General features: G+C 44.5%; 1 protein-coding gene across 2 annotated transcripts in view; it reads left to right on the plus strand.

Annotated features, from left to right (window-relative positions):
- ttc7b (tetratricopeptide repeat domain 7B) overlaps positions 1 to 5,521 on the plus strand; it is a 478,574-nt gene extending 473,053 nt beyond the window's left edge. For both annotated transcript variants that reach the window (XM_059961183.1, XM_059961187.1), the window contains exon 20: positions 1,400 to 5,521. In XM_059961183.1, the coding sequence (XP_059817166.1) occupies positions 1,400 to 1,621 (222 nt within the window). In that variant the 3' untranslated portion in view covers positions 1,622 to 5,521. The remainder of the gene's footprint in view (positions 1 to 1,399) is intronic.
- The last annotated feature ends 8,508 nt before the right edge of the window (positions 5,522 to 14,029 follow it).

Below are 14,029 nucleotides of genomic sequence, written 5' to 3' on the forward strand. Positions count from 1 at the left end.
TTTATCACATATACGATGAAACATGCAGTGAGTGATGCATAGCAATGAATTGCTGGCAGCAAACACAACTATTAATTGCTTGATTAATCACTCTTTTTCTCAAAAATGATCACTGCAAACTATAGCCTGTAATTCCCTTTTAAAGTTGAGCTTTTGAGCTGCCTGTAGGACCAGGCATTTTTGCAGTGTGAACTGAAATCTCAAAGGTGCAGGTCAGCTGCGGTATCGTGTATACAGGCCAAATCGAGGCAACGGGGCCCAGGCCCAAGAGTGGGGAATGAGCCAATGTTTGGCTACTGGAGTGGACTTGGAGGCGATTCAAGAGCAAGGAATGACCTGCCACTTGGCTGATTTAAGCACCAAACCAGATTGAAAAGAGCAGGGTAGGTGAGGGACAGTGTAGAAACATAGAAAACCTACAGCACAATACAGGCCCTTCGGCCCACAAAGTCATGCCGAACCTGTCCTTACCTTAGAAATTACTAGGCTTACCTATAGCCCTCTATTTTACTAAGCTCCATGTACCTGTCAAAAAGTCTCTTAAAAGACCCTATTGTATCCACCTCCACCACCGTTGCCAGCAGCCCATTCCATACACTCACCACTCTCTGAGTAAAAAACTTATCCCTGCAGTGTTCAGCCTGCTGCTCCATGAGGTTTCCCTGTCTCTGCACTGAACAGAGGCTGTGGCCTGCAATTAACGGGCTCCTGGTTATAGATAGAGTGGACAGCCAGTGCCTCTTCCCCAGGGCACCACTGCTCAGTACAAGAGGACATGGCTTTAAGGTAAGGGGAAGAAAGTTCAAGGGGGATATTAGAGGAAGGTTTTTCACTCAGAGAGTGGTTGGTGCGTGGAATGCACTGCCTGGGTCAGTGGTGGAGGCAGATGAGGCAGATACACTAGTGAAGTTTAAGAGACTGCTAGACAGGTATATGGAGGAATTTAAGGTGGGGGGGGGGTAAATGAGAGGCAGGGCTTGAGGGTCAGCACAACATTGTGGGCCGAAGGGCCTGTAATGTGCTGTACTATTCTATGTTCTATCTATGGTTTGGCTGCAATAATGACCAGCTGTGTGGCTGTGAACTCACTTTCATGAACTTCAGTTCTGAATGTTATTTGCTTACTTGCATTGTTTGAACAATTTGTTTTTTTTTCTGCACATTGTGTTTTTGACGGTCTTCCTATTTTACTGGGTTCTGTTGGGTTTCTGCAGCTGTCTGTAAGGAGGCAACTTTCAAGGTTGTATATAGTATACACACATTGAAATGTATCGCTTACACATTTGTAGAGAGTATTGGGAGAGTAGAGCAGTAGACCTCAACTTTCACTTCCTTGTAGCCTGGTCATCTGCCCGCCTGTTAATCCTCACTCCCCCCTCTCTTTCTTGTTCCGTTTCAGGGGTTTATCCTACAACAGTTGGGCCGCTACAGTCTGGCCGAGAAGATTCTTCGCGATGCCGTGCAGGTCAACTCCACTGCACACGAGGTGTGGAACAACCTGGGTGAGGTCCTTCAAGCCCAGGGCAGTGACGACGCAGCCACCGAGTGCTTCCTCACCGCGCTGGAGCTGGAGGCTAGCAGTCCCATCGTGCCTTTCACTGTCCTCCCCAGGGTGCTGTGAGGCTGGACGCCAAGTCTGAGTGTCCAGAATGGCCCTGGCACAGTCAATCTTCAGGTCATTTGTGTCATTATATTGGTGTGTTTTATCCTAAAGATCAACTTACTCAGCGTCTCCCCTCTCTCCCTTTTAAACATTCAGCATCTCTGTTTCTCATATCTATGCTCCTTTTCCTCTAACCACCTGGGGTTCATGGAAAATCAAGGATCCTGCTTTCCGGCACATTGTTCCCAGATCCAGTCGCTGGGAAATCGCTGCGCTTAAATTAAGAGCAGTTTTGACAATTAAAGCTCCCCTGTGCCACCTTTTTCCAGTTCCCTCTGTGTTGTAGGTGAACCCACCCACCCACTCCCTCTTCACAAATGGTTCGATTGTTTCCAAAAGGTCTTCTGAGGTTTGTATCCATACCATACATCAAAATGATCCTTTATAAAGATATATATGTATTTATGTACAGTAGTATATGTATATTCTATTTGTATATTAGATGTTTATTCATAAAGAAATGGCCAGTGGCTGATGAAACTGCATATTACTGAACTCTATGTGTTGAGCTAGGCACCATGTTGTGAACTGATTTTCACTCCGTTGTATCCAAATGCTGTGTTTCCACCTTTGAACCCTGAACAAACTGTGGGACCAACTAGTGGATAGCTACTAATGAATGATGCAATCGAGTTGCGATATTTAAAACCCGTTGCAGATTGATTGTCAATTACCTCTCGTGCAATTAACTGCCGAACTGGAAGACCAATCCTTAGCTAATTCAGCACTGTGGGTATTTGATGTGGTTCTGTCACTTGAAATCTCTCCTTTAATTATGGCCGGGGTTAACTCCTAACATTTAAATCATAAACAATCTCACAGCCTTAGTGTCTTCAAGCTGGGACAGAGAATGCACTGTAACTCGGTCACAGAGCACTATTAGCAGCCTCATTCCAGCAGGGTACACTGCTCACAAAAACAAATCAGGTGACAGGTGAGAGGCATCAGCATCTTCTGAATGTAGATGATGTCACTTAACTAATTCCCAGGATAGTGAGAGCTTATGGTCATTTCCTGGGAGCCTTCACAATCCTATATTACTACAATGACAACATTTGCAACACACATCACCAGGCCTGCATGTCACTTTTCCCCTCCCCTTTCTCTTCTTTCCTCTTCTCACTTCCCTTCTCCATTCAGCGGTGGTGAATTATGCAGCAATAACCACAACCAACCGTACTGAATGTTCTCCCTCAGTAACTGGGGAAAGGGCCAGGGGTTTCTAACCATTTTATTTGATCTGAAGCAAACTGACTTCACCAACGCCAAGCAGATCAGACCAACCGAGCGTCTGTATGAGGTCAGTGCAGACTCCAGTCTTACAGACACTTCTTCCCTGGTAGTTAAGAGTCCAAGGTGAAGCATCCTGCAGCATGCTGGACACAATCAGCCATTATTCATGTCTGCAAACTGAGAGACCAGTCCTTAGCTAATTCAGTACTGTGGATATTTGGAGTGGTACTATTACCTGAAGTCTCTCCTTCCTAATGTTCAATCTCACGATCTCACAGCCTTACTGTCCTCAAGCCAAGATGAAGAATATTGCAGAATACTACTAGCAGCCTCATTCCAGTTCTGCTGTGTATGTCTGCGCAGTTTCAGCACAGGCTGAGCTGAAATTGGAAGGAGCCACATGGAACCCACCTCCTGCTCTTTCCTGGCGACTTGCCCCAGAACCTCAGCATCTCTTCATAGTGTCAAGGATAGAACCAGAGGAGATCCTGATCCACTTTACACTGCTGTCTTCCAGGGGCTGGTTTTGGCCACACTGTCTGTTGTGATGTGCCATGTGCCCTGGCAGGCTCACACTCCCACAGCTATCCAAGTGTGGACTCTTCCCTCACTAGTCCCTGCCTCATTCCCTGCAAACACTGCAGCAGATCCTAATGAAAGTTGAGACACAATCCTGGTATCACCAAGTAATCTCATCAGATGGTAACACCCCCAACACCAAGGAACCCATACCTACGAGATCGAGATAACCAGAGCACTGTTCCCAGAAACGCAGGGCAGCTGGACTGCCTGTCTCTTCCCACTGAGATGGCTGTGCTGGGCAGGGAAGGGAGTTCAGCCCAGCGAGAAAACAAACATCTCTGTGAGAGCTTCATCAGTCAAGCATCTCTTTCATTGTACGGATCATTCCTTTGTGTAGATGTACCCCTCACCTCGAACCTCAAGACTTCACACCTCACTGCAAATTCATCACCTCTTACCACAAACTAATCTTGCTAATCCCAATCAAACCCCAGACCCCAATCCCTAACCTAATCCTTCATCCTGAACTCCTCACCCCATTCTCACCTCAAACCCCAAAACCCATACCCCAAAGGTGTTCCTTCCACTTTCACCTTGGCTCTTGCTCACTCTTCAACCTGTGCCCTGCCCAGCCTGTGTTGTCCACCTCCTGCCGCTGCCCCACATACCTGTTTCCACACTGCCCCATCAGTATCACAAGCCCTTGTCTGTGTCTCTGGCCCAGGTTTCAGCCTTTGCCCTTCCTCAATGGGAGAGATTAAAAAATATCAGTTCAAAAGAAATAATGTTTGAAAGACTGGAGCATAAAGGGGTGAAGTAAATTTAAAGAACAGAGCTCTTCTATGTGTCCAAACACACATACACCCCACATGCAGTACACACACACACTTGCACACATACTCTACAAACATAAAAACATAGACACTCACTTGCACACATACAGACATACTTAGACACACACAGAGCCTTGTTTGAAATTCCCTTAGAAGGTAGCTTTTACTCTTTTTGGATCAGCTAATCATGTCATTGACCAAGAATCTGAAAACTAGTCTGCCACCAAATGTAAGGTGGTTGATTTTTACAGGAATCAAACTGGCAGGCCTTTCCAATGCCATTTCCTAAGCTGTGCTGAAGAATGTGTGATCAGTTTTCGGGCATCGTTTACAATGAATCCTTCCAGAAACCCAACCTGGGCACAATGTGATTATGCTCAGAGCTGGGGCCTTTGTGCATCCCACTCGGTATGAGGGCAACAGTCCGAATAAGCAACATTAATTCGGGCAAAGTTCTCCATGCACAGAGATAGATAACCCTTTGCAATTGTAGACTCTGGCATTATATATTGAACTGTTCTTGCAGGGGAGGGATGGATCACTCTAACCAGAACTGGCAGCCATTTCCTTAACAGGTAGACTCTACTGTCTGATTAGGACACAGCTCAGGACAACCCTAACTTTCATCCTTTGTCTGTGCTTTTTCAGGGACAGAGGTGCAAGGGATTTAGGCAAATATAGTTACTCGTGAACCACCACCTCACCCCATGAGACCTCCTCCTCTTCCTAACCCCATGGAAACTTCTCCCAGCTTGCCATTAAATGCTGATACAATGTGTTCCATGGTAAACAGCTTCCTTGATGGTAGAATGGTCAGTATAGCACTAATACACAGGGAAAAGTCACCTGTATGGGAGTGACCAAGCTTGGTAACCCCTGTCCCCAACCAAATCCAGCAACTCCAGCAGAAAGGGGAACAGGCAGAAGCAAAGACATGATTTACCAGTTGGGTTTAGGCAAGCAAGGAAAGTGTATAACTGGATCCTCCCTTAAAAGGGAGGCACATCAAAAATTAAAACTGCAAAAAAAAAATCTGTCGTTGTTTCTAATGTGTCTGTGCTAATGGGTTCATCTCAAAGTGACTTGGACCGTGCATTGTATCACTGCCCCAACTACAAGCGTCATGTATATTTGTCACGGCTGGAGTCAGCCACTTTCAGATCTGTGATGTAAAAAGATATTGTTAATTCGATGACTCTAGTCTCACCAAGTGATAGTTACCTCTTCCCACAGACTGATATTTATTCATATTAAATTTATTTTCAGTGGATGGTGTGTCTGTTTCTTTATGACAAACTTGTGCCTAAGTTAATCCAGTTTTACCAAAGGGAACTTCCCTCGGTCTGTGTCTTCCATTCTGGTAACTTTAAACATAAACAGAAGATCCCCAAGTTGGAATTCTTGTCTACCTTGAATAACTCTGAGCTGAAAGGAGTCAAGGCTGAAGTCACTCTTCCTCTTACAACAATGGAAAGAATTTGCCCCATCAGGACTGTGTCAGCTCCCAGCGATACCATTCACCCAAATTCATTGATAGTTAGGGATGAGCTTATGAATACCTGGAGGCACATGACAAGATAGGCCAAAGCCAGCATGGTTTCCTGAAAGGAAAATCCTGCCTGACTAACCTACTGCAATTTATTGAGGAAATTACAAGCAGGTTAGACAAAGGAGATGCAGTAGATGTGGTATACTTGGATTTTCAGAAGGCCTTTGACAAGATGCCGCACATGAGGCTGCTTAACAAGATAAGAGCCCATGGAATTACAGGGGAGTTACTAGCATGGGTGGAGCATTGGCTGATCGGCAGAAAACAGAGAGTGGATCTTATTCTGGTTGGCTGCCAGTTACCAGTGGAGTTCCACAGGGACTCTGTGTTGGGACCGCTGCTTTTCATGATGTATGTCAATGATCTGGACTATGGGATTAATGGATTCGTGGCTAAATTTGCCAATGATACAAAGATAGATGGAGAAGCGGGTAGTGTTGCGGAAACAGAGAGCCTGCAGAGAGACTTGGATAGTTTAGGGGAATGGGCAAAGAAGTGGCAAATGAAATACAATGTTGGAAAGTGTATGGTCATACACTTTGGTGGAAGAAGTAAATGGGCAGATTATTATTTAGATAGGGAGAGAATTCAAAATGCAGAGATACAAAGGGACTTAGGAATCCTTGTGCAGGATACCCTAAAGGTTAACCTCCAGGTTGAGTCGATGGTGAAGAAAGCAAATGCAATGTTGGCATCCATTTCTAGAGGTATAGAATGTAAGAGCAGGGATGTGATGTTGAGGCTCTATAAGGCACTTGTGAGACCACACTTGGAGTATTGTGTGCAGTTTTGGGCTCCTTATTTTAGAAAGGATAAACTGGCATTGGAGAGGGTTCAGAGAAGATTCACGAGAATGATTCCAGGAATTAAAGGGTTATTGTATGAAGAACATCTCTTGGGCTGTATTCCCTGGAGTTCAGGAGAATGAGGGGGGATCTCATAGAAACATTCCGAATGTTAAAAGACCTGAACAGGTTAGATATGACAAAGTTATTTCCCATAGTAGGAGAGTCTAGGACAAGAGGGCACGACTTCAGGATTGAAGGACGTCCATTTAGAGCAGAGATGTGGAGAAATTACTTTAGTCAGAGAGTGGTAAATCTGTGGAATTTGTTGCCACGAGCGGCTGTGGAGGCCAAGATATATAGGTTCTTGATTAGCCAGGGCATCAAAGGATATGGGAAGAAGGCAGGGGAGTGGGGATGACTGGAAGAATTGAATCAGCCCATGATTGAATAGCAAAACAGACTCGTTGGGCTGAATGGCCTACTTCTGCTCCTTTATCTTATGATGCAGAGCACGTTGGTGCAATTAAAATATAAGTTCGTTGTCACAGGCATAAATGCCATCAAAATTAGCTTTTATTGCAGAAGCAGCATAGAATATTACAAACATGACAAATACAAGCTAAAATAAACTTAATATGAATTATACATGATCTGGGATAATGTACTGATTTATATGTAACTTGGCAAATCTGTAACTTGGCATACGCTTCCCTCACAATTAAACCATGGGTCACCAGTGATCTGAAGATGTCTCAACCACAAAAAGAGAGCCTTTGGATCAGGAGACAGGGAGCAATTGAAACACGTGCAGAGGGAGCTAAAAGAGAACAAGCCTTAGCAGAGAAGCACACAGGAGGTGTGGAGAAGCATGAACAATATTTTTGGCTTTAATCAGCCTAGCTGTAGAGCCTTGGAATTCAGCTGTGAATGGGTTAATGAGTTAAACCAATTCTTCAATAGTTTCAACAATTGCACTCCTGTTCATACCCCCTCAGCACATCAGCCCAGGTGCCGAGGCACCCGATTCTTCCTCAACTCCAACACCTCTCCTCCTCCAGTTCAACATATGGATGAACTACACAGGCTACCACTGTCTACACCCCTCCTTCCCCTGCACCTACCATCCACACCTCCACATACCAATTGTTATTGTCCAGATAATCACCTTCCGCCAACTCCCCAGTCATCATGGACTCACCTTCACTACTGAGCAGGTGAAAAGGGCTCTGGGGAAACTCAGAGCATTGGGACCAGATGGTGTGAACCCCAGGGCCCTGAAGGAGTGTGCTGGCCAGCTGTATGGAGTTCTTCAGTGCATTTTCAATCTGAGTCTCAACTTGGAAAGGGACCTGACTCTGTAGAAAACGTGTGGCCCCAGGACCCAAGAAGGGCTGACTAAAAGTCTTGAATGACTACCATCCAGTGGCCCTGACCTCACACGTAATGAAGACTCCAGAGAGGCTGCTCCTGGCTCACCACCGACCGCTGGTCAGATCAGCCCTCAATCCTCTGCAGTTTGCCTACACTGCAGTCAACGATGCTGTCATCTACCCGCTGAACAGAGAAGACTCCCATTTGGATAAGCAGGACAGTGCTGTGAGGATCATGGTTTTTGACTTCTCAAATGCCTTCAATACCATACAGCCCTCATTGCTGGGGAAAAAGCTCCATTCAGAGCGGGTTGACACTGCATCGTATCCTGGATAATGGATTACCTGACTGGCAGACCACAGCTTGTGTGGCTTTGGAGCTGTGTGCCAGGCATGGCTATAAGCAGCACTGGGGTCCCACAGGGGACTGTTGGCTCCCTCCTGTTTACCCTGAATACAGTACCTCATATTTTTGATACAACACTGAGTCATGTCATCTGCAGAAATTCTCTGATGACTCAACAATAGTTGGGTGTATAAAGAGAGGACAGGAGGATGAACACAGGGCCCTGGTGGAGGACTTTGTCAAATGGTGCAAGCTGAATCATCTGCAGCTGAACATTAGTAAGACAAAGGAGATGATGATGGACTTTAGGAAGACCAAGCCTGCACTGCTCCGTTACTATTGATGGTGAGGACGTGGCTGTGGTGAGGACCCACAAGTACCTAGGTGTGCACTTGTTTAACAGACTTGAGTGGAAGTTGTTTACAAGAAGGGCCAAAGTCACCTCTACTTCCTGAGGAGACTGAGGTCCCTTGGAGTATGCAGGCCTCTCCTTCACATGTTCTACCAACCGGTTGTTGCCAGTACAATCTTCTATGTGGTGGCGTGCTGAGGCAATGGCATTGGCATGGGTAATGCCAACAGGCTCAAGAAACTGATTAGAAAGGCTGGCTCTGTTATAAGAGTCAAACTGGACACTCTGGAGGCTGTGATAGAACAAAGGATCCCCCCCACCCCCAGAAAATCCTGGACATCCTGTGCAATGCTACTATCACTTCTTATCTGGATGGTGTGAATGTGCACGCATTACTGTATAATATTATTGTAACTCTTAAACTGTCATCTTATCAGTGTGAACTTGGAAATCTTGTAATGTTTAACTTGTAAACCTTGTACATCTTACTTTTTTATTCTTTCTTTCTTCTCTTCTAATATTTGTATATCTGTGCACTTGTAATGCTACTGTGACACTGAAATTTCCTTTGAGATCAATAAAATATTTATCTATCTATCTAAATGGGACTAGCTTAGTTGTCACCATGATCAGCATGGATGAAATGGGCTGAAGGGCCTGTTTATCTGTTGTATGACTCTGACTCTGGAACTTATTGACCTGGCCTCTACAACCATCTGTGGCAATTAATTCCACAGATTTACCATGCTCTTGCTAAAGAAATTCCTCTTTGTCTCTGTTCTAAAAGACCATCCTATTCTGAGGCTGTGCCCTCTGATCCTAGATTCACCCACTATAGAAACATCCACTCCACATCCACTCTATCTAGGCCTTTCAATATTCAATAGGTTTCAATGAGATCACCCCCTCATTCATCTAAACTCCAGTGAGTACAGGCCCAAGACCATCAATTGTTCCTCATAACCCTTCCATTACGTTAACTGATACAATATTGGTATCGGTATTGGTTTATTATTATCATGTGTACCAAGATACAGTGAAAAACCCGTTTTGCATACATTTCGTACAGATTAGATCATTATACAGTGCATCAAAGGAGAACAAGGCAAAACGATAAGAATGTAGAATAAAGTGTAACAGTTACAGAGAAGGTTCAATGTGAATTGATTATCAAAGTACATATATGTCACCTTATACAACGCTGAGACTCATTTTTGTGGGCATTCACAGGAAATACAATGAAACACAATAGAATCGATGAAAAAAGAACACACAAAGACATACAAACAACCAATGTGTAAAAGACAACAGACTGCAAATACAAAATAATGCAAAATAATAATAATAGATAAATAAGTAATAAATAATATTGAGAACATGAGTTGTGGAGTCCATGAAGTGAGCCCGTCGGTTATGAAATCAGTTCAGAGTTGAGGCGAGTGAAGTTATCCACTCTGGTACAGGAGCCTGATGATTGAAGGGTAATAAAAGTTTCTGAAATTGGTGGTGTGTGACTTAAGACTCCTACGCCTCCTTCCCAATGGCAGCAGCAAGACGAAGAGTGTAGTGCAGGTAAACAATAACGTGCAAGATCATAATGAGGTAGTTAGGAGGTCAAGGTTCCAGTTTATAATTCAGGAGTCTGACAAAAGTAGGAAAGAAGCTGTCCTTGAGCCTGGAGGTACATGCTATCTCACCTGCTTAAAATAATTTCCTCTGCCACAGGTTTGCCTCCCCTTCAGGGCAGGCATATCTCAAAGAGACTGCAGTGGAGCAGCAAATCATAAACACAAGAGGTTATGTACAAGATGGTCAGGCAGATGCATATTTCACTGTATGTTTCAATGTACATGTTACAAATAAAGGTAATCTCCGATGATCTCTGATTATCCCTACTACTCAAGTCAGAACAAGAAATGCTGAATGCAACTGAGAAACTCGTCCTCCAATGTTACCGGTCAGAAGTCGATGGGGGGGGATTGAGGGTGGTGGGGTCCGGATTTGGTCTCCTGACCCAAGAAACAAAGTACATACACAAAAGAAGTAATACATCCCCCTGTGAGGGTATCTCTGTGAGCACCCTGGGGAAGTCAAAGGCCCGATGTCTATGAATCAGAGTCCGCTGGAGACTGAAAATGAGCCAGTAATAAGGTTGCCAAAAAATCCAGGGGAGTTTGGAGAAATCAGTGCAATTAATTAAATGCTTGAATCACACACACGGTGGGAATCTAGAGCAGCAAACCAAAAGGCAAGAAGATCATAAGATATAGGAGCCGAATTAGGCCATTCAGCCCCTCAAGTCTTCTCCACCATTTCATCATGGCTGATCCAGTTTCTGTCTCAGCACAATCTCCTGCCTTCTATGAACCTCCACCTTAAATATACCCAATGATTTGGCTTCCACAGCCACCTGTGGCAATGAATTCCACATACCATCCTCTGGCTAAAGAAATTCCCCCCACCCCGTCTATGTTTTCGAAGCCCCCCCCCCCCCAACTATTCTGAGGCTGTGTCCTCTGGTCTTAGAAGAAACTTCCTTTTCATATGCATTCTATTGAGTCCATGAGACATAGGAGCAGAATTAGGCTATCTGGCCCATTAAGTCTGCTCCACCATTCAACCATCCCTTTTTTATATCTCTTCCTCAACCACAGTTCCTGGCCGTCTCCCCCTAACCTTTAATGCCATGTCCATTCAAGAACCTATCAATCTCTGTCTTAAATGATCTGGCCACAGCTGCATGTGGCAACAAATTCCACAAATTCATCAACCTTTGGCTAAAGAAATTTCTCAATATCTCTGTTTTGAAAGGGTGCCCCTCTATCCTGAGGCTGTGCCCTCTTGTCCTAGACTGTCCCACCATGGGAAACATCCTTTCCAGATCTACTCTGTCCAGGCCCTTCAACATTTGAAAGGTTTCAATGAGATCTGCTCATGATTCTGAATTCGAGTGAGTACAGACCCAGAGCCATCAAACGTTCCTTGTAGAATAACCCTTTCATTCCAGGAATGATCCTTGTGAACTTCCTCTGGACCCTCTCCAATGCCAGCACATCTTGTCTAAGATTAGGGGCCCAAAACTGTTCACAATACTCAAGGTGAGGCCTCACCAGTGCCATCTAATACCCCAGCATCACATCCTTGCTCTTGTATTCTGGACCTCTTAAAATGAATGCTAACATTGCATTTGCCTCCCTCACCACCGACTAAACCTACAAGTTAACCTCCAGGGAGTTCTGCACAAGAACTCCCAAGTCCCTCTGCATCTCAGATTCCTGGATGTTCTCCCTGTTTAGAAAATAATCCACACATTTATTTCTACTACCATAGTGCATGACCATGCATTTTCCAACATTGTATTTCATTTGCCACTTTATTGCCCATTCTCCTAATCTGTCTAAGTCCTTCTGCATCCTACCTGTTTCCTCAACACTACCTGTCCCTCCACCAATCTTCATATCATCTGCAAACTTGTCAACAAAGCCATCTATTCAATCATCTAAATCGTTTATATACAGCATAAAAAGAAGCAGTCCCAACACCAACCCCTTTGGAACACCACTAGTCACCGGCAGCCAACCAGAAAAGGATCCGTTTATTGCCACCTGCTGCCTTCTACCAATCAGCCAATGCTCTAACCATGTTAGTAATTTTCCTGCAATTTTCCGTGAGTTCTTAACTTGGTAGCCTCATGTGTGGCACCTTGTCAGATGCCTTCTTAAAGTCCAAATATACAACATTCCCTTTATCTATCCCACTTGTAATCTTCTCAAAGAATTCCAACAGGTTTGTCGGGCAGGATTTTCCCTGAAGGAAACCATGCTGACTTTGTACTATCTTATCCTGTGTCACCAAGTACTCCATCACCTCATCCTTAACAATTGACATCTTCCCAACCACCAAGGTCAGGCCAACTGGTCTATAATTTCCTTTCTGCTGCTTTCCTCCTTTCTTAAAGAATGGAGTGACATCTGCAGTTTTCCAGTCCTCTGGCACCATGCCAGAGTCCAATGATTCCTGAAAGATCATTTCAAATGCCACCACAATCTCTTTCAGAATCCTAGGATGCAGTTCGTCTGGTCTGGGTGACTTAGGTATTTCAGCTTTTTGAGCACCTTCTCTCTTGTAACTGCACCCACTTTTCTTCTTTCACACACTACAACATCAGGCATACTGCTAGTGTCCATTCAATAAGTTTCAATATGGTCACCCCTCATTCTTCTGAATTCCGGTGAATACAGGCCCAAGCCATCAAATACGCCTCATATGACAAGCCTTTCATTCCTGGAAGAATTTTTGTTAACCTCCTTTTAACTCCCTCCAATGTCAGCACATCCTTTCTAAGATAAGGGGCCCAAAACTGCTCACAGTACTCCAAGTGAGGCCTCACCAGTGCTTTATAAAGCCTCAACTTACTTCATTGCTTTTGTATTCTTGTCCTTTTGAAATGAATGCTAACATTGCATTCGCCTTACTCACCACCAGCTCAACCTGCAAATTAGCCTCAAGGGAATCCTGCAAGAAGACCCAAGTCAAACATCCTGCTGGAGGGAATGAGCCGATTGAGCCTCATCTACAGACAGGTGAGCTTGATCACTATAGGAATCCGCTTCCCAACAGTGACTTCATTTCTAAAGCATTTCCTCAGTACCGTATGTCGCCAATGGCACTATTGTAACAATCCTACAGAGCGTCAGTGACTCCAGGAATCCAGCCTTCCTTCCCCTACTCAATGAATTAGTAGTACTTACAATGGCCCAGAGGCTGGAACCGACCTGCAGAATGTATGCCACATCATCCGGGACATGCCCTCTTCTTGTTACTACCATCAGGCAGGAGGAGGTACAGAAGCCCAAAGACCCACACCAACAGCTTCAAGAACAGCTACTGCTCAGTTCTTGAACCAACCAGCACAACCCTCGAAGCAACAATAAGACCACTTTGCAGTATGGTGGACTTTGTTCTAATTGTGTTCTTTCTTGTCTAATTTGTTATAGTTTATGTTAAGTGCATAGTTTTTTGTGAATTATCTGGTGTGATGTATCTGTGACACTGCTTCAAATGATAATAAACTTCAATGTACTTGCACATTGACTACAGCCCCCCAGGACGTCCATACTTATTTCAGCAGGACAATGCCAGACCACATTCCGCACGGGCTACTGCACGGGAGTGCGTGTGCTTGACTGGCCTGCTGCCAGTCCAGATCTATCTCCTATTGAAAATGTATGGCGCATCATGAAGAGGAGAATCAGACAACGGAGACCACGGACTGTTGAGCAGCTGAAGTCTTATATCAAGCAAGAATGGACAAAATTTCCAATTGCAAATCTACTACAATTAGTATCCTCAGTTCCAAAATGATTAAAAAGT

This window comes from Hypanus sabinus, chromosome 2 (genome assembly GCF_030144855.1).
Source record: "Hypanus sabinus isolate sHypSab1 chromosome 2, sHypSab1.hap1, whole genome shotgun sequence".
Lineage (NCBI taxonomy): Eukaryota > Metazoa > Chordata > Chondrichthyes > Myliobatiformes > Dasyatidae > Hypanus > Hypanus sabinus.